Below are 24,619 nucleotides of genomic sequence, written 5' to 3' on the forward strand. Positions count from 1 at the left end.
AAAAATTTAATTTCAGGTCTTGTGAGTGAAGAGGCTTGCTTGCACCACTCTGGACATACCTAACCTCTTGTTCCAGATTTCTTCACATTTACATGCTATTCCTAAGGGCCTTATTGAAAAGGTTGGATTTTCACTGTACAGATTCGGGTTTGGCATTATCTACTCAAAGTTTTCCGTGGCCATTGTCTTGCATGTGCCCTAGAGAGGGAGAGTACTTTTATAAGTCTGTATTTGAATTTATCTCTAAAGTGGAGAGAGAGACTGCTGTCATATCTGATGGAGGAAAATTATTAGACATTTACATAATTAATGAATTCATAGATTTTAAGGACAGAGGACTATTAAATCATCATCTCACCTACTGTACAAAAAAAAGCCAGTGAATCTCACTTAATCATTTCAGCATTTAACTCAGTAAGTTGTACGCATGAAAATATCTTCTCCAGAAAAACATACACCATTGGATTGAAAGTATCAAGAGATGAGGAAGTCACCTCCTTCCTTAATAATCATTCTAATAGTGAATCAGTCTGTGTCTAAAGGAGTAGGAGATCCTATTTCTAATCTGAGTTTTCCTGGCTTCAAGATTCAGTAATAAATTCTTCATACTCCCTTTCCTGACAGACTGGAGACTGCATTAGCCAGTGGAACCTTCTGCCATGAAAATATTTAGGACCATAACTAAACCGAATTTAGGACCATAACTGAATTCCTGAAATCCCTCCTTGTAAAATAGGGTTCTTTGCCCCCAATGTGTAAATCTTTTCTGTGGCTCTTCACTGTACTCTTCAATTATTCAACATCCTTTTTAAAATACGGAGAGGAGAAGTAAGGTGCTTTCAATTCAGTTTGGTGTTGTATTTCAGGGGAGTATGATTCACAGGTGATTCACAAAGATTATGCAAGACATCATGTGGCAGCTTCTGTATTGCTTTTATGTTTCTTGTCTGCCAAGTTATCAGAGTGTGTCATACCGACTCTGGTTTACTTTCTTTGTCTAACTGTAGAAAATGTGGTAAAGAATCAAGAGTAAGGTACGGTCTCCTGACCACATGTGTTTTATGTTTTCTTCCTCCTAAATATGCAGTTCCCACAGCTGAGATGAACAGAAGAGTAAGTCATGTTTGCAAGTATTATAAAAACTTCTGTAGACTATAAAAGTTGGTACCATGAGTGATAACCCCAGTCTGCCACTTCTCTCTTGTGCTGATGACATTGACATCTTCCTTGCAGCCCTTAGTGTAGACTAAAGAGGGGAAAACCCTCATCTTGTTCATGCGTTTTCCATCTTCTTTCTCCTGCCAGAATTCCATACTGTAATCACGGGGTCTGTCAAATGACTGCAACTCCGTGTCTCAGGTGGGGTGATGGTTTCTTCCTGGCTATGAATAGCACTGATCCCTGCTAGCTTTTTGTATTATGATTTGATGGTGATGTTACAGTTTTAAAATGGGATGTGGCCTAGAGGGCATGTGCTTCAAAGTAGCTCACCTACTTTCTCAGTGTGTTACAGTGTGTCCCTCTGGCAGAAGAAATGTCTGAATCCAAATTTTTTTTCACCGATCTGAAAGATGCCAGGTCTTTAATAGGTCAGAATTTACTTAAACTCTGAAATATGGTGTTTCAGAAAGACAAGAACCGTCATTCTTATCTGTATTAACATCTAAACTGGCACTGGATTGTAATGAGATTTCTCAGGCCATCTCTCCTCTTGTGTTTCTCTCAGCTAGAACAACCATCTGTGTTGTTACAACACCCTGTAAAGCTAAAAAGGGCTTAACTTTGGATTTCAATTTTTAAATGAAACAAAATGAAAACTATTTTATCCATCAGGACTTGTTGCAATTCCTTTTCTCCAGAGTTTCTTGACAGTGTGAATTAAAGAAGGGAGATTCTCAACTAAGGGTGGATGGCAGAGTTTCTTTCTTTTTTTTTTTTTTTTTTCTTCACTCCAGGTATTACATTGCCCGTGTGTGAAGTTTTGTGTTTTATTTCTAACTGTGTATTGCACTGAGGAAATCTGAACTGTGTTGATAGGGCTGTCAATGCCTTCATTATCAGGTTGGGTTCTAGGAACCCATTTTGCTACTACGTGACCTTTTATACCAGTCAATAAAGTCAGTGGATTTGTGCTGGTATTCAACTGGAATAACACAGTAATGAGTGAGGCCCCAGAAAACAGCAGACAGCAAGATATCGATATATTTATCACTTTTAAAAGGTTATGGCAGCTTCCATTGGCCTATGTAAAAAAGTTTCTTATTGGTTTAGTTAAACTTTGCTTAAACATTTGATTTTGTATATGTGAATCATATAATCAGGATCTCATTACATTTTGGCATTAAATTTATACTCAAAACCTGCTTTAAATTGCTGCATTCATAGAATTTGTGCTTTCCTCACCCGTTTGGGTTTCACAAGGGATGTCAGAAGAGTTTGTCCTGGTGTATCTTTTATGTCCAGCGCCGAGGCACAGCTGGGTGAGCTAAGGCAGGGGAACAGCCTCAGCTCAGAAATGCCTTCGTATGCAGCTTTTTCAAACCAATATGTTTTCTGTAACCACATTTATGAGTGTTACTATTTTAATATATCTCTGTACGTGCATGTATTCACGGTATCAGGGATGTGGTAGCATTTGGTTTTGTTGTCCTAAATGCTGCTGTTCATGTCTGCAGTCCACGCAGTTCAATCTTTCAGTCCTGTGCATTTACCAACCATTCAGCCTCTGTGCCGTATTCACACATATATTATGTACAATAAAATAATAATAATAAAAAAATACATTATTAAGACTGGGGGGGCTGTGAATGCATGATTACAATTTGCCTATCATGGTAATGACACCTGTTAGAGGTGTGATACAAAAGGCAGTGACAGGCAGTGTAATTTAGTAATTGTAGCTATTGTGCTGTATAGCTGGTCAGTTCACCAGGCAAGTACAAAGAAACCAGTGTTAAGGCTAAGCAGGGGTGGGTGAGCTTAATAGAGAGAGCTAGTGCTTTACTGAAAGAAACTTTTGGTGGAGGGCTAACTCCCAGGGGGAAGGAGTTAGAATGGGTTGAAAAGAATGAACAAAAGTATAAAAATGGTACAGGTTTTCCTGTTTCAGTTCTTAAAGTGACAGAGGACTTCTGGTGATGCCCATGGCTTGCTCCACCGGCCAAAGGAGGGTGGAGGGGGAAAGGGGAGCTTTTTGAAATACTGGGAGGGTGCTGGTGTATTGCAGCTGCAGAACTGAGGTAAGCCCAGGTTAGCAGCGGTCTCTTTTTCTGTCTTGCTGAACATCACAGTTGGGTTTGGCAATTGTTTTGCTATCAAGGTAGTGATAAAGGGGTAGCAGGGTCAGAAGAGGTAGCAGAAAGCCACTGCTGGCAGGTCATAAGCTTGTGCCTTGGAGGTATCTGGGTGTGCATATATGATTTGAGCGTTCATTTGGATGGCAGGCCTGCCATCTGCTAATATCTGAAGAGTTAACTAAGGTCTGAAAAGTTAACTAAGGTCTTCAGTGGCTTCTTTCCTGCTATATAGATGCCATAATGTTCATGAAGTTTTTTCACGTTGAAGATAATGCAGCTAAGGATACAAGGATAATTTGTTACTAGTTCCTTTGCAGATCTGTTTGTTTTGTGAACTGTTTGGAGCACAGACCACATCTTCCATGCCTTGGACACAGAGGAGTAAATACTCAATACTTTCTTAATCCCAAATATCATTGTTTTCGATCATTTTGTGAGCCAAAGAACAACACAAAAGACTACACAAATTAATCTTTTCCCTGATGCAGTATCCCTGTAGACCCCTAATAGACTCTGTAAAATGCATAGCCATTAATTAATTTTCTGTTTCCTTAATTATGAGAATGCTAAAACGCTTACAGACTTCTTATACCAGACCTATCTTTTTTTTTTAAATACTTTGACATTGTCTTTATCTCTCCTACCACCGCCCCCCATCTGGATATTTGATTTTCCACAGAGCATATTGGTCTGTCTTCATGTGAACCTGTAATTATTGAACAAATTGTTGTCACAATGAAGAACCTCTTAGACGTTTATGAGGATGCATTAGAAAACAATAGTCTTGAAAGATAAGTAGTGGACACAGCACTGAAACATATTAAGGCCAGATTGACTCGTTTAACAGCTTTAAGAGAACAAGGAAGTAGCCTGAAGTTAACAAAGGTCTGCACAGCAGGGCATTTATGCTAGCAAATACTAATTCGAGTTTGCTAAACACTATAAACAGATTTGCAGGCAACACCAGGCATCCCATTTAAAGGGATTAGGTGTGCCACTCACCTATTGTCTGGGCTAAGGAATGTGGGGTGCTCAATATGTTCCTCTGCAATTAGCCCAATTAGGCAGACACGCCCTTTGTGCAAAGCCAGTTACAGAGCACTTAATCCATTGACTGGAAAAGTAATATTTCTTCTTGGAATTTAGAACCCTTCCCCTGGTGTTACTTGCATCTTTGCTATTCCACACCTAAGCGTCAAAGTGACCACACATCGTGCGTCAGCCGGCCGGTTGATAAAGTGTATTTGGTTTTCATAAACTATGCAAACTGGCCTATTGACTTGGTTGCAGTCAGCTGATGGAGTGCTGAAAGAGGAAGGGAATACCAACGAGCTTTGTAATCGGAGCAAAACCAAGTGTTAATAAATAGGCCACCTCCACGGTCTAATGCTAAGTACAGGGTGATGCTTGTTTATGTTCAAAGTGCACTGCCCTGACTAGTAACTTTTTTTTCCCAGCAAGGGTTAAAAACACAGAGGATTCATGTGCTGTACATGCTATTATCACTAATTTCTGTAGGAAGTGATTCATCTTACACTGGATCTGCAGAAACCCCTTCATTCCTTGCATCTTGCCTGTCATTCAGGTGGTAAGGCCATTTCCAGGCTCTTTCAGCTGGTTGGAGGGTCAATACTGCAGAGTCCCTCTGAGCCTTGGAAGGAAGTTAAAGAACCAGACCCAAGGGCACCTTCCTAGAAAATTATCACAAAAGAAGGTTGTGTAAAAAGAGGAGAAGAATGAGCTGGTATTCAGCCGAATACTTACGTATTGTATAAAGGCATCTGAATTAATTGCAGATTACATGCCAAAGTAAAATTGAGTTTTGTGCCAGTAAAAAGGAGCCGAAGCAGTGTGCGTGACTGGGTGATCTCCCTGCACTCTCTACTGGCCTTCTGCTGGGTGGAGAGGAGACTGGTCGCAGTGCGGAGTGCTGCCTTCCCCAGGAGGAAAGGCTGGGTGCAGATACGGCTGACAGCATGGGATGTGCACATGTGCAAGCTCAGGGAATCACGGCGGGGGCTGGAGCTTCTGCAAACCTCCCAGCTGGCTGCTACGAGCTGTTTCAAAGTAGACCCTAAGGGGTCACTGCAATGGATTAGGCTAGGACAAGCTAATTCCTCAAATACAGGTGGTAAAAGCCTCCCCTAATGCATCCTGAGCTTCAAATCTGTGTGTGCCCCCTCTGTCATCATCAGTACCTGTTTTACCAGTGATAGCATTTCAGAAATCTATCTCTAGCTATATAGGGATGTCTTTCTTCGAAGAAGCTTCTCAGGTTTGTAAAGGATCTTCCTGGAGATAGAAAACGAAGCTCACAGAGCACAGAAGACATTTGGCACTGGGGTCCATTTCTTAAAGGGAAAGAATATCCATTCTATGAAACTTCAGTGGGTCATTCCACTCGTGCCTTTCAGGTGAAAGTATTGTGCATAAAATTATCATATAAGGTGTAAAAGAATGTTCCTTTCAAACAGACAAGAAATTGGATCAAAGGCAACCCACCTTTTCTCGAGCGCAGCCTTTACTTCTTGTGAAATCACTGGGGCTCCTTGGTGGGTTGAAGGCAAGGATGTGGCTACAGCCCTGCTTGTGGCCACATTCAACCTTCCTGGAGTCAGGCTCAGTGTTTGTCTACAGTGTTTAAAGGGTAATAGCACTAAACACTGCCCTCACAAACCACGGTAATTACTCCTACTGCTGAAAAAACCCAGAACAAGAACAAAAATATCGTAGAAAAGCTATTTCTAACACTAGTGCTGCTCTTTATGGCTAAGTGGCAGCCATCGTTTTTTTTCCTAAATTATGTGTTCTTTTTTCAAGCATTTAGATGATGCAAACCAGATTTTTGTGGCAGCGTTATTGCTCATAGCCAAAAGAGCATTCAAGGAAACACTGTATTTCTGGTAAATTGCCATTTATTCAGAACACTTTGAGTTGTTTATCTTTTTTCATTCTCATGACAAATCAAGTAGCCATTGAGCCTGTATTTCTGAGCATAAGTTCAGTAATAATTTTAGTAAAAGTAGTAGCTACCATCTACTTTTTGGGGGTGAGATTATGCAAAGTTCTGGCTTTTGCTTTATTTTTAAAAGGAAGACTCACCAGGAAAATTGTTTTTCCAGTTTAGCAGTAAAACTTCCTGTTTGTTTTGGAATTTTTTTTCTTACATGTAGTATTATAGTAGAAATTTTGTTGATGTAATTGCATTCTAGGTAGTGTTCTGGAGTTATTTTTTGATTTGTTTACCCATTCTCTGGACTGATGCTGTTAGTTTAAAAAAAAAAAAAAAGATTGTGAGCATTCATTAGAAGAATACTGTGAATGCCTTTTAGTTTTTCACATTGCTTTATATTCACTTTGAGTGTTCCTAATAGTAAGTGTTGAATGGAGAGAATGTTCCAGAGGAAAGAAATGGTAACAGATAATCGTGCAAAGGTATGTAATTATGAATATTTGTCCCAGGCATGTGAATATGAAAGTTCTTTGGGGTTCATCCAGTCAGCAAGTAAGAACAATAACATGAGATGGAGGTGATTAATCAAGTGTTGCAGAGAGAAAAATATGAATTACAAGTAATCAAAACAGCATCTAGGACAAATAGTTCACAGGCAATCTGCAGGCCACACATGTTCACAAGAACAAATTATTGAATTGTTTCAAGGTGAGGACATTTGTATACATGAAAATCTTTGTATGCAGTCATTAGTAGAAAAATTTACTAATACAGTTGCCTAAATTGTTTCATTTATAAATGCTATAAAATTCCTTTTTCAAAATAGACCATTTCTGTTCTGCCTGTAAAGAGTGGAAAGTACCATCATTAGCTTAAAACCGACTTCAGACTTTTGCATTAAAGAAAGGAAGCTGACAGTCAGCTCTATCCGATGCATAGGATACCCCTGAAAAATATTTTATCACTCACCTTTGAACATAATACTGTGGTTCATTTTAAGATGTTAAAACCTAGACTGAAGGATCAAAACAAACATATTTTTCTTTGTGGTGTTTTCTGATTTTTGTCATTTCTGCAGTGCGAATCCTCTTGTTCTGCTGCTTGGCTTCTGCATAGCTGCTAGTTCCCTGCTTGCTTTAAAAAGCCTGGAGGTTTTGTAGGGATATTTTTTATCCTTCTTGCTAGGCATTATAACTTTTAGCTCAATAGTGTTTAATTCAATTACAGTGAATTAAGTTTACCTTAGGATCTGTGGAGCCCCTTAGAGGGCTGATCTGATTAATTACCGTGCAAAATAGATTGTTGAAATAACTAGGTTTTATGCAGTTTCTCTTTGTTCTTTCCCTTAGCTTCTGTAATTCACAGACATTGATACAGGATGAGAGAGGTTAATGTGGGAGACGTGTTCCCACAAGCACACTGACTCTTCTGACTTTCCTCCCCAGTCAAAAAGGGGCTCCTGTGGGTGAGGACCATGTGGGTCCCTGTCCTGGGCTGTGACATATGCCCTCCAGTGTGATGAATTTTGTGTGCCAATCCCAAGTAGATGACCAGGAGAGAAATCAGGGTGGCCTTATGTATGGGTCATTATGAATTTAGTAGCAAATTAACTTTCTAGTGCAAAGTACAGACCAAAGTTACATTTATTTATGGTTTTAATTGTAGCAACCTTTAATAGACAAAGCTAGGAAATACATCCTACTCATCATCAGCTCTCCTGATCTGTGTCGTGTCTGGGACAGTAGAGAGCAGCAGGGTAAGGAGTCATTCGAGCTCCTGACATCGCTACGCTTTTCTATGGGTTCACACGGGTCAGGGGTTTAGTGGTTTGTGTGAGTGGCTGTGGTCCTGCTCCTGAGCCAAACCAGACAGGCCTCAGTAGAGACATGGCATCTAGTCATACGCTTCCTTATGTGACAAGTAAAAGTGACTTATACCATTCTTGGGCAGATTTATCCCATCCCTCTGTGACCTTGGCAGGCTCACTGGGAACAAAGCGGACATGGTTTTGAGCCGCGCAGTGCAACAGGGTGTAAGGGTCCCTTTGAAGGGAAGGGAAACCACCTGTGTTGGGCATGGCTTATAATTTTGCTGGATGCAGCTGCACGGCAGGAATTAGAAAGGGGAAGCCACCATGTGCTCTGTGCTCAGGGGACCTTCGTGTGTCCCTGTGTGGCTGGAAGTTGGAGCTGCACCCATAGCCCAAGTGGTGGGGATGGAGAAGGTCTCAGCCCCGTGCAACCAATTCACTAGAGTTCATCCTTGCTCATTTCTTTCCCTCGTTCTCCAGCACAAAGTGGAGCAAGTAAAATCCGTCCTTTTCTGGGGAGAAGGAGGCTGGCTAATACAGGCTCGTCAGTCTTTGTTCTGGAGTGGGGATTTCCAAAGTTGATTCAGGTCTGTAGGGGTGAAGTTCAATATCAATCTCTTCAAACAGACCGGGGATTTCCAAAGCTAAATCAGGTTTGTAGGGACAAAGTCCGGTGTTATTCTCTTCAAACAGACCGTGCAGCTTCCAGTTTGTGAGAGATGTGTTAATGGGACCCTATGCATGTTGTAGCTACAATGCATTTATAGGTTTGCTGTAATTTTTTTAAATTACCATTTAAGGTCTGCCATTTGTAATTTTCCTTTGACAGCTGGAGAGGTGGTGAGAAAGGAGGAGAGCCGAGATGTTACTTACTTTCCCCTTTTGGGGTATAGGCCTCATTTTATGGAACTATTGAAAGTTCTCAGTAGTTTAGTCCCTTTTTGAAGCACAACAGAAAGTCACTGTTGCACTGATGTCATCAAAGAAAAATGAGCCGGTATTGAGCTGAAAAGTGCATAAAAAGTTTATGGATCTTTTAAAAAAGTTTTACCGTGAACTGCAACAGTGGATTTAAACTTGAACAAAACCAAATCAAGTGTTAAACCTTTCCACATTTAGATGTTGTAATGGTAACTGAGACTTTAAAGGCTGTGTTGAGAGAGGCAAAGTGCATACTGAAAGACCTGACGATGTGCACGGGAGGGGGATCCAGAGCGGGAGCAGGGCTGGGTCTGCCGGAAATCGATGCTAAAACTCAGTTAAATTAGACCAGTGCCAAGAATTTATCACACATCTGGTTTGCCTTGATTTTATATTTAATTATCACCTGCAAAAAGTCTGATTTCTAAGCATTTATTATGAAATTAATAAAAGAGTTTACAAGGCAGTGCTGTAATGCACTCCAGGGTGTGTCCTGCTGGAACTGTGCCATTTCCGAAGTTGTTGAAGTTGTTCCTCATAAAGTTTGTGCTTCAGTTTGTGGTCAGTGCAGAACAATATCCCAAGAAAAATACTGCATAGTTCTGGTAGTGCTACCCAGCAGAAAGCGAGCTGCCATGCATGGCCCCAGAATGCGTAAGGGCTGTGCATATAGCAGGCGTCGTTCTGAGCCATAGGTGATGGGGCACCGAAGTTATGAAGAGTTCCTGGTAATCAGTGTTGTACTCTTTGCTCATTTCTTTTCTAGGAAATTCACACAGGAGATATACTAATAAATTAAAGATATTCTGGGTAAGATGCATCGTTGTATATGTATAAATACATGCATATGTGTTTAAAAAGGTGAAGAGCTGATTCTTAAAGACAAGGAATTCTTTGGGAGCAAAATAGTTGAAAAATTTCTTAATCCATTGCTGTCTTTTCTCAGCAATGTAGGCAACAGGTGGTATGAGATTATGTATCTTTTTGAGTGTTGTGGTTTTGGCTGTCATTGTGTAGGACTCAAGTATGTTTTAGTACATATTGAGCACTTCCATGTAGTAGCGACCCAGGTTCTGTGCATGTCAGCTCTGTGCAGCCTCTGTCAAGCAGCTTTTTCATTTGCTATTTCTCTTCTTTATGCTTTTCTTTTTTTAAAAAATTTACTTTTACTTTCCATAGTGCATCCAAACATGCTTTCTCCCAACAAGTCAGGAATTTGATCCACTCAGAAATATAGGACATACTTAAAGGGTTTCTGTCAGTGTGTGGCCAGTATATTTTTTCCTTGCCCTTTTATCCGCTTTTATTTTTCGAAGTTCAGGTTAGTCCTTTCAAAAATGTATGTTCAAAGGAAACATTATTAAAAGTTTGAGACTGGTAGATTGACAAAATTTAATTAACCAGATCTCTGATACCTACAATTGCACTGATCAATGGGATAATTGCAGGATGTTGGGTGCAAAATGTATGTGCTGAAGTTTCTTTAAAACTTATGTTCCTTATTATTATTATTATTATTATTATTATTATTATTATTATTATTTTGTTACTCAATTAGTATAGTGCCTAAAGGCTGCACCCATAATGAAGACTTCGCTGCACTGGGTATTGTACAGACACATGGTATGATTTAAGATGTGAATGGATGACTATGATCAATTCAATTGTGGTAGCTTCATGATTTGCTTCTCAGATGAGTAACGCTAACTGATTATGTATTAATTACTACTTTGTTGCAATCAATGCTGGCCTGCAAGGGTGGTTTAAACTGATGTACTTTTCTTTGTAATTACAGTGGTTTAGGAGTACATGATGGGCTAAGAGTTGATTACCTCAGCTAATGGAATGAATGGATGGCCCTGGGCTTGTGGCAATTTGATCAACTGCCTATAGCCAGAGCCTTAGGACTAAACCTCTAAAATGCAGTTTAAGAGAGAAAAGACATGTTATAGGTTATGTGCAAAAGGAGAAAAATTTCAACATACACTACTATGTCCCATGATGCTGTTCCTGTCTGACTACTCTGTATTTTTCTGCTAACTCAATTAGTTCATGTCTTAGAAATCACAAAAACCTTGCATCAGACCTTGCGGACTAAAATTTCTTCCTCCATTATTCCATTTGGAGAGTTATTTTTTGGTATGGTCCATTGCTCAGAATGCTGTGGCAGCTTTTCCTTTTGTGAAAAATTCCTTCCTCAAGTCCCTCGTGCTGCCCAGAAATGCAGAAACATCTCAAATATTTTAAGTCAGCACCAAGTCATTCAGAAACTAGCTGGCAACTTGCCTATTTCTTTGGAGCGTAGGTGAAGTTACTGCTTTCTGCCTGGAACCGTTGTGAGTTGGTGAGGACAGTCACCCGCCAAGTTAGAGACATGTTCTGCACTTATCCGAGCTTCCAAAATATGGAAGTTATTCCCTTGTATAACACAGCCATCAGAACAGAAGGCAACATCTATGTGATTAAGGCTTATGAGATTTGTGTTCAAATACACTGGCAGATTCAATATAAACCCCCAAAATGAAATAACATAGAAACAAATCTCTCCAGAGATGTTCTCACTCTGAGAACTTCAAAACCCATCACTGATGGTATTAGACTGATTTTTTCAGCATGCTGTCCGCTTATTTGGAAGTTATTTAATGCCATGTCAGATAGATAATTGATTTGAATTACTATTTGATACGTAAGCATTTTCAGTTCTGCAATGAGCATATGGACTACTCTTGTACCTTTACTCCCATGAAAAGGAGCTGTTTCTGTTACAGACAGGAGTGACTGTGATTTTCCTGTTGCTATAGTCAGCTCTAAAAGTATGCTCTAAAGTAAAGGGCATGGCTACTGTTCATTCACAACGTACATATATAGACAAGCACTAGTTCTAATCTGTGATACTAATGAAATTAACGAATGCCCGTTAAAGGTAGTGCTTTGCTCTTCCACCCTTGTGGCCAGAAATTCTCTTAGCTTCTCCTGAAGTTCTGCCTGTCAGAATTTTAGTTTACAAAGCCAGGACGAATGTATGATATGGATTTTTTGGTTGATGCACCTGATTGATTAATTTATTGCTTCATTGTCTGTTTATGAAAATTTAACCGTGAAAGTTTTCTCTTAAAATAACAAAGACTAATGATGATGGGATCTATTAATATTGTTAAATAATAAATAATGTTATTTATATACATATCTTTTCTTCCTAGATATTACTTCCTAGATAGATATCTACATAATAACGGTTCCGTGATTTCACTATGAAAAATACTTACCTAAGGACCATGTCCATTTCCTTTTATTCATCTACTTGGAAACAATTTATTTTTTTATTTTTTTTAGAATGCCAATCTGTCTGACCCTGTCCACTTTAAGTAAATTATTTTAGCTTTTGAGGTATAAATATGCATCAATTTTGTTGTAGATGTGGAGGCCAGCAGCAGAAATCAAGGTTTCATCTGTTCTGCTGTGCAGAGTGTAATCTTAAGTAATTCTTAACATGACTGAGTTTAAAATGGACTGTTTCTGGAAAACTAGTTCCTCCTTTTGCTCAGTACATCCATGTACTTCTCAATTGATCCTTCACTTTCTGACAAAAAGATATTTCCCTTCTTTACTTCTTTTAAAATTGTTCCAGCAATGATAATTCTTTTATGAAACACTACTTTAAATTTGTTACCTAGCGGTTTGGGAATAGTGAAGAGGTGGGAATTCAGAGTGTTTATACAGCACCTAGTACAGTTAGATCCTAGTCTCTTAGAAAGCAAAGTGTTGCATGCCATCAATACAGTTTTTAAATGTTACATTTTTAGACACTTACAACCTTAGTTCTAAAGATGTACAAGCCAGAAGTTAATTGAATTAGAGCTTCAGATTCTGATTTCAATTCGTGCTATCACTAGTCAGAAAAAATACTTCTGAACTCAAAAAATTTTGTTTGAAATTAGATAAAAAATTTGTGTTATCCTGTGATGTAACTTGATGAGGAGTCTGGTATAATTACAGCCATATTGTCAAGTTTATATATCAAATCTAACTGCTACTTCAATTGTTGAAGCTTTTCTTGCACTCTAGCCATCGGTGGAAGTTGCAGCGTACTACAATGAGGTACAGACATGGTTAGTTAAGGCTGCTGATGTGCTGAAAGATATCTTCATCGTAATTAGAAAGATCGTCCCTTGTGAAATCCCATGTTCCTTTAGCTTTTACATGAGAACATACACAGGTAGGGTATTTTATCCCTTTGGGTGGTAATGGGATTAAGATTTGGATGGAAAGTTAGAATATAGGCACATTGAATTTTTTAATGGAAAATAAGAGTTTTTCTCTTAAACAGCAGGGAAGACCAAATTGGTAGTGTGAGGCCATTGGCGTTCTGAGGTTTTAGCTGGCTATATTAATTTATATATTAAAGTTATCTTCCTTTGTCCTGTGTGTTGTTGCTTTACAGAACATTGGTTTGGCTGTTTATAGCTAATGTATTGAGCTTTTCAAACATGTGACATTAGTGGATTCAGATGGGGACACCTTGCTTAAGGTGTTTCCAGTTACAGATTCTTAAATGGTAAGGAAGGACATGAGACTGTCTCTGAGTTGTGTTCAGATTAAGGACAAATATAAAAAGGGAAAGCAAGGGAAAATCATGCAGCTAATCATGCACTGGACTAGGTCTCAGGAGATCTGTTTGGTCCTTTTTCTGTCACATACTTCCCATCTGACCTTGCTTAGATCTTTTACAGTTGTTTAAACATTTTTACACAAATAATCTTGTCCTTAATCTCTGTGCCATATCTCCTTAATTGTACAAGTGGATTAAAACATCAGTGTCTTCAGCCTTTACCTCTATATACTGTATATATACTGTAGTGTAAGTATACCGTGAATTCTTCGCAGCAGTAGACTGTCAAAGAAAAGTACATAACAGCTCTTAACATAAAGTGGTGTAGATCTCACTTGGATGTCCAAGTATTACTGTAATATGCAATAACTGAAAAAATAATAGACATTGAGCATTTTTTCCCCCTAGACTAATTCTAAGTTTATTTTCATCACTTCAAAAACCGATGTCATTTCCCATAAATCACAAAAGTATCAAAGTGTAAGTGAGCAAATAACAAGACCTTTTGATACGCTACAAAAGCTTGGAGTATTTTTCGCTGTCTTCTGAAGTTGTCTATAGCTAGACATAAGGTGAGAGCAGGCACTGTTGCTACCATTAAACCCTCGGTGCATCCTGCTCACATTGCCAGCGTTACGCAAATCACCAGGTTCTCAGTTAGGAGGGATTTTTCCCTCCAGGCCAGATTTGCAGGAAGTATATTTGGTTTTTTAGCTTTCCTTCTTAGTATTACACATGGTCTGCCTTCTGGGATCACTTGCAACTTTTGATTGAAAAAGACACCCAAGTTCTCAAGGGCTTAGAACATTGAGAGTGTCCTTGATCTTTCTTGTGCTCTTCCTTTCAGACACTGTAATTGTGGCTTTTAATCTTTAAGGGTTTTTCAAGTTACTTAAAGGATGCTGGGAAGAACTTCTGTTTGTGGTATATGTTGGCTTATAGAATACATGTTCTGCGGCTGCTTCTGAACTAGACATGCATTTGAATGCAGTTTCTTGCTATTGAACTCTGTTCCAATACCCATTTTTCATATGTAGTAATATATTAGGTCTTTCACCAGAAACATGCAGCCAGGTCCAATTCTCGTTCTTATGAACAGACCATCCTCTAAGAACATTCCCATACTGAGATGCCGAGAAAGTTGAGGTTAAGTCCATAAACACCTAAAGTTTAACCTAAGAACCCAGCCAATAAAACATGATTATAAGGTTATGGACGTGGATCCCATCTTGTCAGAGCACTTCAGAAGAAAGGGGGTAGGCGGAGGAAAAGGAGAACAAGGACACTGTGAAATGTCACAGTTGCAGGTTTTCTTGAGTTGTTTTCCTCTTCTTACTCCATTAAGCCTTGGTCAGCATGTTCTGAGAAGTGCCAGTTCTGTTACTGAGCTCCAATGAAATTATGAGTTCACTTGCAAACCAACTGCAAAAGACTATGTGTTGTTGTCGCTCCTCTAAGTCATGCCATTTTAAGCTCATTTTTAAAGATAAAATGTCACATTGGAAGCATTTGATTTCTGGTTTCATGGAAATACTGCAGTATGTGCTTTCACAATGATGATGATTTATATTTTTGTTCCTCTTTATAGACTTAATGCGTACAGGGGTTGAGGAGCAAAACCTTAATGTTAGGGTGCTATTTAAGTACAGATTTCTAGTGTTCATGAAACAGTATTTTTGTACACAGAGAAATGAACTCAGTTGCTGAACATAACTTTTCATTGCACTTAGACACGTTTATTGTATGTATTGTGTATCCGTAAGTCTCCAGACACGTAACTGAAACTTGCTTCATGGTATATTCCCAAACAGGAGACCATAGTTCACGTGCAGTTAAGGATCATCACATGGCTGTGTAGTTGAGGCAATAGATCAAAGGCACTTTTATGCAATTGTGGGGGGATCACTGTCTCAAATGACAAAGCATACGGAAACCACACATTTTTCTTCACCTGGTCTGTTTTATTTAAACCTATGTCTCCAGACTTTGAAAGACGATATTAAAAACACCTATCTTCCTATTTTACGTGCCATTGCTAAGCTCTTGAATAGACGATGTTCAGTATAACAGAAGATCCTTAAATTGACCACAGTGGTATGTTCTAGTTGAGGAACTCAGTTAGCAATGACTTGAGCTTTGGTAGAAATATGTGGAAGAAGATGGTGTTTAAGCCAACCCAGACGTCTGGCCGTTATGCTAGATCCTGCCTTCCAGCATAAGCAAGGCAATGGAAGGTTATTCAAACTCTGTAGGTAGTATTAGTAAAGACATGGATTGACCAAATATTGTATGATCGCCTTGGAGAAGAATTTTGCCAAATATTAAAATATTTGAATGTTCCTAGAAGTAGGTGGGTATTATGTGGGTAAGGATGAATATCATTTTCAGTTGGGCACTGGAAATTTGGTTATATTTTGGAATTCCCAGAGGAGAAACACTGGTATGATGTCTAACAGATAGTGACAGAGGTGATGTCTAAATTAAACATTCATGCTTCTTCACATGCCTATTTGCTGAAATATTTATGTTGGAATATATTTCATTCTTTTTTATGATTAAAGTTTGCACAAAGTATGCATGTTTGTTTATGCCCCAGAGATTAGGGTCAGTGCTATGATGTGAAAGACAACTGATTAGATGCTACTTTTGTTTAACAATTATGTATTTATTTATTCATGAGGTTTCAAGTAATTTTAAAAGTATATTATTATTTTTTACCTTCATAAACAAAATTGTGTATCTTGAAATCTCACAAGTTTCTATAAAAGGATAGCTATTAGAAGTAAAGAAGAACAATGGATAATGAACTATAAAAAACACAATGCTGTGTCACAGCTTGTCAGAAATTTAAAAAAAAAAAGTTCTGTAAAGGTTACTAGTGGTAATTGGCAACGGTATTGATGGGCTTGCTTTTATCATGGTAATTTTTTAGGTTTGATTAACATAGTATTACAATTAACAAACATGATTGGATTTTTGTAGAATTTTCCCATGTATTGAAGCTTAAAACTTTTCAGATCATTTGATCACAAGTGTTTCTGCCAAGTGCTTCTGGGCCTTCAGTGACAGATACCATTTTCAGTTCCGATCTCTGTAAATCCTAATATCTAGCTTACATCTCAAGCTGGCAAATTTGACTTATGTGGCACTCCTAAGATCTAGTGTTCCCTGAGTATCCACACATCCACAAATTTTTTTACTTATTAACACAAACTTTTTTTTAGTTTATAATAGTTTTTCCCACTCTGAATGCTGCTTGAAATATTTTCCAAGTCTGTTGCCTCTTTGCATTGCCTCTCCTTGTTTTATCACGCCAGTAGCTTCCCATCTTCTACCTCATTGGAGACAACCTTTAAAGTAATTTCTGAGCTATCCCCAGCTCAGTTCTTGTCTTGTGTTCTTTATCAGGAGATTGAGTGCACAGTTGGTCAGCTAATGATGATTGCCTCCATCGTCCCCAGAGTGGTTTTGGCTATTCTTCCACATACAGCACCTCAACAAAAATTAACTCTGCTCATATATTGTGGGTATGATTTCATGCTATAACTAAACTAATCTAGTGGTGAGCTACCACTAAAAAGCACAGGTACAGACCTTCTCCTCATCTATACAAGAACAGGTAATTACTTAACACACAGAGGGTAATTTGCCGAGACTTTTTGATGTACTGCTAACTTTACATTTCGAGGTATTTACTCTTGCTGAATTGAAAATTCACCTTGCAGCAAAAGTGGGAGGAGGTATAATGGTCAAAGCCTCTGTTCTGAACTAGCTAGTCATCAGGTACAATGGTGGAGAATACAGCGAGGCATGGGTGAACCTGAGAAATACAGTGTAGTGCCTGTTTCTGCGCTCTCCCATCCTGAGCTGTTGTTAATCCAAGCCCTGACATGAGTCAGTACAGCCTAACTGGTTTATGTAAAGTCTGGCAAACAGGAGTAGAATAAATGTCTGGGAAGTGTCCATATGGAAGAGTGCCCAGCTCTGTCCCTACCGTTGCAAGCCATTAGACCTACATGGACACAATTTTCCCATGTCTGGCTATCAGTGGGTTTATGGCCATTTTGCTTCAGGAGCATGATAGAAGGTATCTGTATGTGTGCCTTAACCTTGTTATAACCAGAAGTTTCAGGAGCTGCTTTAAAGTTTTGCAACATTTACTTTTTTTTATTGTTTGTGTGTGCTTTCGTCACATTTTTCACCTGAATTTTGCAGTCCTTCAAAGCTATTTGTTGATGAAAATGCTAGTTTTCTGAAGTGCTTTATGAATTTTTTTATTCTTAAATTTATGATGATGTCTTTCATTCCAAGGTGATTGCTTTTTCCCTTTTTGACCTCTGTTTGTTGAAAATCTTGTGTAATTGCTACTTGACTTGAGACTGAGCACTGTTCATAAAATATAGCTGTATATTTTAAACATCTGTTTTTATCACTCTTCACGAATAGTTTGAAGTTTTACAAATTCCAGTGTATTTATTCATTCCTATTATAAAGGCCAACTTAGCAAATTAATTTTTCTTCATTGTTCTTTTGTCTGACAATTTGACTTGGAGACCATGATAACTTTTGCATACTCTATTCTTAGCCTGTTTGCTGTCAGTATATCATGATGCTATCCCACAACTTTCATAAGATTAGAAAATTATCCTTAATTGCTCACCTCTCTTCTAACACTGGTTCCTATTTTGGTACCCAACACAAGAGTCAATATTGAGTGGCTTCTAAATGAAAGAAATTATATCATTTGTGAGAGATTCTTTCTGGAAGATTGTCTGATTACTGAAGATTGGCTGCCACAATTAAGTAACTCAAGTTAAAATAATTGAAGACGAGATCACTTGAGTTTCATCTCAAGTTTGTGGCTCAAGGTAAATCACTCTCCTATGGGCTGAAGTTCTTACTATACAAAGTTGAAACTTGGGCATTTTATACAATTACCTATTTAACTTGAAGACTTTCTTTTGACATTACAGACATGTCAATGCTAAATTCAGTTCAATAATATCATCATTAAACATTTATTTTAAGTTAGGTTCCTTCCTCTCCAGTGTCAGGAGACCAGTCTTCCTGGACTAGCACAGCCAATTTTGACTATCCCCCTAAGTGAACATTAACAAGGAATGAATGGGAAATGAGACATTCTGATGTTTTGAAGAGACAGAACGCAGACAAAATACGGTTTACTGAAGATATTATGAAGGAGCACTAGGGTCTTTACTTGATAGACAAAGCCGAATCACTGAGATGAAAGCTTAATTCTGGAAATAAATGAGGGCTTTTTTTTGGCAGTTTTTATATATTCTAGTCTGCCCATTCTGGGAACACATTGTTTTGAACTGATTTAGGTAGAATTTACCAGAGAGATTACCATGAACAGTTGATAGTATTTGACAACATATTTCTTCCTGTAAAGGAAGATTTTTCTGACACATCTCTGAAATACTGTCATCTGTTACTTTCCCTAACACATATAAGAGGAATGAACAGCTAACATGTACTGTTGGAAAGGAAGCTAAAGCCGAACCTTTTTTTTCCCGATGGCGTTCATGTTTAATATTAAGACCAGTTATCTTCCCGTAATTCCTACTGGCTTACTGAAGCTTCTATAAAGAAGATTAAATTTTTTTACAATGGTGAGATGCTATGTGCTTTGATAAGGAAATGTTTCTTTTCTGTAAGTCAGTTGTTAGTAATACAACAATTATTTGATAATATTTCATTCACAATGGCATGCTTAAAATAGTTGCTGCCAATTCATTTTTAAGAAAATAATTACTTGTTTCTAACATCCCTAAAGAAATAATTATGTAATAAAAAATTACATGACTGACATATTCGTTACCTATAACAAGTGCAAGTATTCCTTGAATTTTTAAGCAATTTCGTAGGGTTTTATATTTAAATATTGAAACCTATTAAAATTGCCCATGGAGATTTGTGGGAGAGGTTATCTATGGGCCTCTGCTAATTAATTATGATATATTTTACTTCCATGTGATTTGTCACTACTAGTCCTGTAAGGACTACAGGAAAAATCATTTGTTTAATCTGACTGGGACCTTGTGGCATTTAATTGTAAGCATAACTGTGATACAATAAATCCAAATGAATTTGGACAGTGATTAACAGGGAGCTCCTTGATATGGTAATGAGATTAAAAAACTGGTTCCTAAGTGTTTCTGTGGATTTCATTAACATTTTTGCAACTAAACACTTTTTAGGATAGGAGTGGTAGCTTGTTGTTGACCAGGATACATTCTTGGTGGAATGTAATCTGTGTGAAGGTATTTGTATGTGTCTGTGTATAATGTATAAATATTTTTTTATATGTATATATGTGTGAGTGTGGAAAATGTACAAAGAAGATACAATGTGGAAGGCATTCGCTGCATTTAATTATGATGAGCCAAACAAAAATGCACCACAGGGTTAACCTTATTATTACATATATTTCAAGCATCCTAAAATGTACTAGTGAACTAATCACAGATATGTAGTTCCTGCTCTGAAAGCTTATTATCTAAGACACCTGCAAATATTTAGACGTCTGCATAGCTTTACTACTGTGAGTAGTTCTACTGATTTTGTTTATCTGGTTTTGTAGGATTTATGCCCAAATTTGTCATTACATGGCAAATTTACAACATGAAAAAGAAGGAAGAAAAAAACCAGAAGTTTGATATGGTTATTCAGAAAGCATATATGGTGATCGTTTCAGATGCTTTGTCATCACATTGCTAGAAAGCTGAAATTTTAAAGAATATATTTATAATTTTGCTATTTAGCAGAATTATAATAAGACTACAGAGAAGATAAAGAGTATTTCCATTAACAGCATCAAACTGCTACTGGACTTCAAGGCAAAGGAATGTTTTGTTTGCTTATTCTTGCAACTCGCCTTACGCTTATTTTAGTCTTTTTCCAAAACTTGGATCATCTTCCTCTGTGCTGATCTTTAAATGGACTTGATATCATCTCCAATTGTTTGATCATCTTTCTTTTCTTTATTCTTTTATTGCTGAAAAAATTTTGATGAATTGGAAGATCGAAACCCTCATTCTTTGTAACCAGCATTTGTGTAGCAATAGCACATTTTTCATATTCTGCCCTGGAAAAATGCTTTTTAGAAGGAAAAATGGTGCAGTTCCTACAGCTTCTCCTGCTGTAGGAATTCCTCAGCATTATGATTGCTAGCTAGAGGTCACTCTCAGTTGTCATTGTAACTTTATGTTTCTTCACCAGTAGAAATTAGACGGCACCACAAAATGGAGACCTGGCAGAAGTTAGTATTTTGTGACTTAATGAACAAGCAAGGCTTGAATTTGAGAATTACTGCCAAGCCTCCGTGTATCACATTTCCCTTTCCACTCCAGCTCTTGGAAATCTTTAATGTGAGATGTGCCTGCTTGTTCATCTGTTTATTTTCCATTACGTGAAAGGAGGAGGATATAATTCAGTTGGAAGGGGAACTGCTTGATACTCTCTTACAGGATGCTACAAATGTCTAGCTGCTTTGTCTGCCTGTGTGCTGAGGTGTCCGTAAGCAGCTCAGCTTAGCACCTAATACTTACTTGGCCATCTACAGCCAGCAAGCTCAACCAAGAAGGTCTGTTCCTTGTGCTGCCACGTAACTTTGTCCACTGCATTCCTTGTGCCCTGTATTTCTTTGTGTCAGTCATTTCCTTAGCTCCCTCCTGTTTGTGCTGTTCCATGAAATCCCTAGAGAAGCAGCTTCATTCCTGTCACCAGCATAACACAGGTTTCTTGTTTCCATTTGCTTGCAGAATTAGAGAAAGGGCTTTGAGGCATCTAACCCTCCCACAGCTCCAAGGCAGGACCCATGATGTGAGTGGTTTAGCTAGGTTTTTTTCCGTTTTTAATCTGGATTGCAGCTTCATAGTTGGATTGATTTTTATCTTTGTGGAAGAAAATGTAGATTGTTATACTAACAATGGGTAAGGCATTAATGCCACAAATGATGATGTGACCTATATTCTGTTGCTGTCCCCCACGCAGAGCTTTATTTGCCTTCATTGGAAGCCCAGATGTAGAAATGATGGTGAGAGCTGGCCCCAGGCAAGGCGGCATGTGTCTTGTAATGGGCTGGATTAGAATTTGTGCTGGTGTCCCCTGAGCTTCCACAGTACTGTGATGCAGCAGATTTATTCAAATCAATAAATGAAGGGGTTTACTCAATTAAGTAGCAGAAGGTATTATTTGTATAGGACGTTTACTGCGGCGTGCTGTTTATGTAGAGGTTGCTGTGGCTGCCCAACTTCATTTCCCAATTTGCTGCATAGTTTGTGCTCCAGAACTTCCATCCGCAAAGACTGATGTATTGACAGTTCCCATCAGCTGAGGTTTTGGTAGCTAAAGAGATGGGATTAAACACATAATGATGGTACTCCAAAAATCTTCAGCACAGCAATGGTTAACAGTAATGGTTAAACAGACAACAGTCCACTGTTTTGCTTACAGCCATTCATTTGACACAATCTTCATTGCGGTGACATCACAGTCGTTATTTCAGGCTGTTTGCGGACTCAAGAACCTAGTCATGTCATTACAAATTGTTTTCCTTTCACGTCTATGAAGATTTTCCTTGCGACCATGAGAGCTAGAAACACGTTTCTGAAGAAAGCTTAGATGTTGCAGCTGAAGACTGCAGCAGAGAGTGAACACTGCATCAAATCCTGCTTCTGTGTTATCATGGAACGTGCAGAACCGTGTTCAAAGGTTGCACAACAACTGTAGTCTAACTGTGCTTTTTTTTCTTTTTTTCTATTGAGAGACATATGATAAAAGGGCTGTGAGCTACCTAGACCTCAGAGTCGGTTAATAGCTTGTGGGAGCTAGCTACTTGCCAATTTTGGAGCATCGGTCTATCTGACTTAACCACATGTAGACTTACTGGCAGGTCTACTCAAATCAGTGGTGTAATTATTTACTTCTTAAAGAGAAAACAGGCTTACATTATAATGACCTTACAATAACTTTCAGTTTTATGTGGAGAAAAATAAACAGTTGTCATTTCCTTGTTATTTTGAGGTTTAAGACCTTACCACAAAGGTTTTAAATATTTAGTAACTACTATGTTCTCTGAAATTTCTCTGTTTAAAAATACAATGAATTTATTCAGGGAAATCTTTCTGTTGCACCAAGCTTTGCAATCTCGATTATAGGACATTATAAATGAATATCTTTCCACTCCATTTTTCTTAGTATTACTTGACTTTTAATTCATTCAAAGTGTTTATTATTTTTAGTATTTTAGCTGACAGCTTTGCTTTTTTTTTTATTAAATATTTTAAAATACAAAGGCTATTTTTTTATTTATGGTACAGCCACTTTCCTACAAAAAAAGTATTTTTCTCATTATAAGAAGAAATAAGTTTGTCAGTGACATATCTGAAAAATAATTTTGCACCGAAATGAGCCCTAACAGTTAAATTGTGTTGATATTGAGAAAACTGAGTAAAGAAATGTTTACTTATTTCTTTTTTGTTAATGTTATTTTTTTAATGTGACCCACAGTGGAGAAAGTATTCTCATTTAACCGAATGTTAATTGCTTTCTGTTTTTCCTACTTTGTCTGACATGGATGATTAAGAATTCCATTGTTGCTTTTACACCTTTTTGCTTATTTCTAGTAGTTACTCTGAGACCTTGACCACTCAAAAGACCTTAAAAAGAGATGAAGCAGTAACTTGGCTATCAGGAGCAAGGAAGCAATTCTAGGACAGTAGTACAGGACTGATGGTCTGGTGGAGCTGGCCATAGGAATGATTAACTTTGGAAATGCATTTGTAAAGCAAGAATTGCACCACTTCGATTTCCAGTTTCTTCTAAATGTACAACCCCTGAAGCTAATCAGTAGCTGGGCTTTGTCCTGGGAAATGCCACCATTTCATGCCTTTTTATTTCAGACCAGAACGGATCCTCACTGAACAGGAAGTTCTGCAGTGTTTTGACTTGGAAACACTGGAATATTTTGTTTTGTTTGGAAATCTTGAAAGGAAGCTTTTCAGTGTTCCCAAACCATCTTGAACGATGTCATTCTGGTTTGACCTTAACCTTTGTTATCCTCAGTTGCTACAGACCTCTGTGGTAGTTGTAGTCCTCGGGTCGCATGTAGCCTTGCTGCTGGTACACTGAATGAGTTTGACATCTTGGCATCTTCGTGATGCATCGCATCCGTTAGATCAGGTGACGGATTACAGAGTTGAAGATAAGACCTTGGATTCAGCCATTTTAGTTAGATCTGGCAGAGAAAATATCGCTGTACAGCAGTTGGAGGTAAATGCCCAAAGAGCTTAGACTATGTGAAAGAAACTGAGTGCTTCCAAATGTCTCCACGTCAAGTGAGCCAAGTTTCGGACAGCTTGCCTGATTCCTACCTGTAGCAGATGAGGAATGCTCACACGTGTTTTGCCAGCTCTGCTATGATGTTGACAGTACCTCTAACAGGAAAGCAGGAGCCTTAGCTAGATACATAGCAGGGAAAGAAGGGCAGGAGTCTGATAATAGCATATTAAATCACGTCAGTCATTTGCCAAGTAAACCCATTCTCAAGATACTGTGGGATAGAAATTCTCTTTTCTTGCTACTCCCTCCATATGAAAATGAGAGCACAGTAGCTCACGCCAAAGTACATCCGTACCAAGAAGAAACTTTTTATTGTGCTTCAATGTCTGGTCTGATTTTAGCCCAAGAAGAAATTAAAGCAAAATCAAAACCCTCAGTAAATTTCTTAGCATGAAAAACTTCACAATATTTGGAATTCTGTGCTATAGACACAATTTAAATTTGTATTTGTAAATTATAGCATTAAAAAAAAATAATCTTCAGACTTCAAAAAACATATTCCTTCCATTTTCCCACAACATTTCATAAGCAAAGGCTCCTCTCCACGGGGAATGGTGTGTGTGAGCAGACTGCCATGCCTTGGCCGATCGGCTTCGTCCAGTGCTGCGTAGCCAGGCTGCAGGTAGGTCTCTCAACGCTCCTTTCAGCTGAATGCGCAGCAACAT

General features: G+C 38.3%; 1 protein-coding gene across 8 annotated transcripts in view; it reads left to right on the forward strand.

Moving 5' to 3' along the window:
- Positions 1 to 24,619, forward strand: part of VTI1A (vesicle transport through interaction with t-SNAREs 1A) — a 276,673-nt gene that overhangs the window by 96,284 nt on the left and 155,770 nt on the right. Inside the window, exon 8 of one of the 8 annotated variants that reach the window (XM_054205301.1) lies at positions 17 to 16,986. The exons of the other annotated variants lie outside the window; for them this stretch is intronic. Within the exon in view, the coding sequence (XP_054061276.1) occupies positions 17 to 29 (13 nt within the window). The 3' untranslated portion in view covers positions 30 to 16,986. Of the gene's footprint in view, positions 1 to 16; positions 16,987 to 24,619 lie in introns of those variants that run through there. 8 annotated transcript variants of the gene reach the window in all.

The sequence above is a fragment of the Rissa tridactyla genome, chromosome 6 (assembly GCF_028500815.1).
Source record: "Rissa tridactyla isolate bRisTri1 chromosome 6, bRisTri1.patW.cur.20221130, whole genome shotgun sequence".
NCBI classification, from domain to species: Eukaryota; Metazoa; Chordata; class Aves; order Charadriiformes; family Laridae; genus Rissa; species Rissa tridactyla.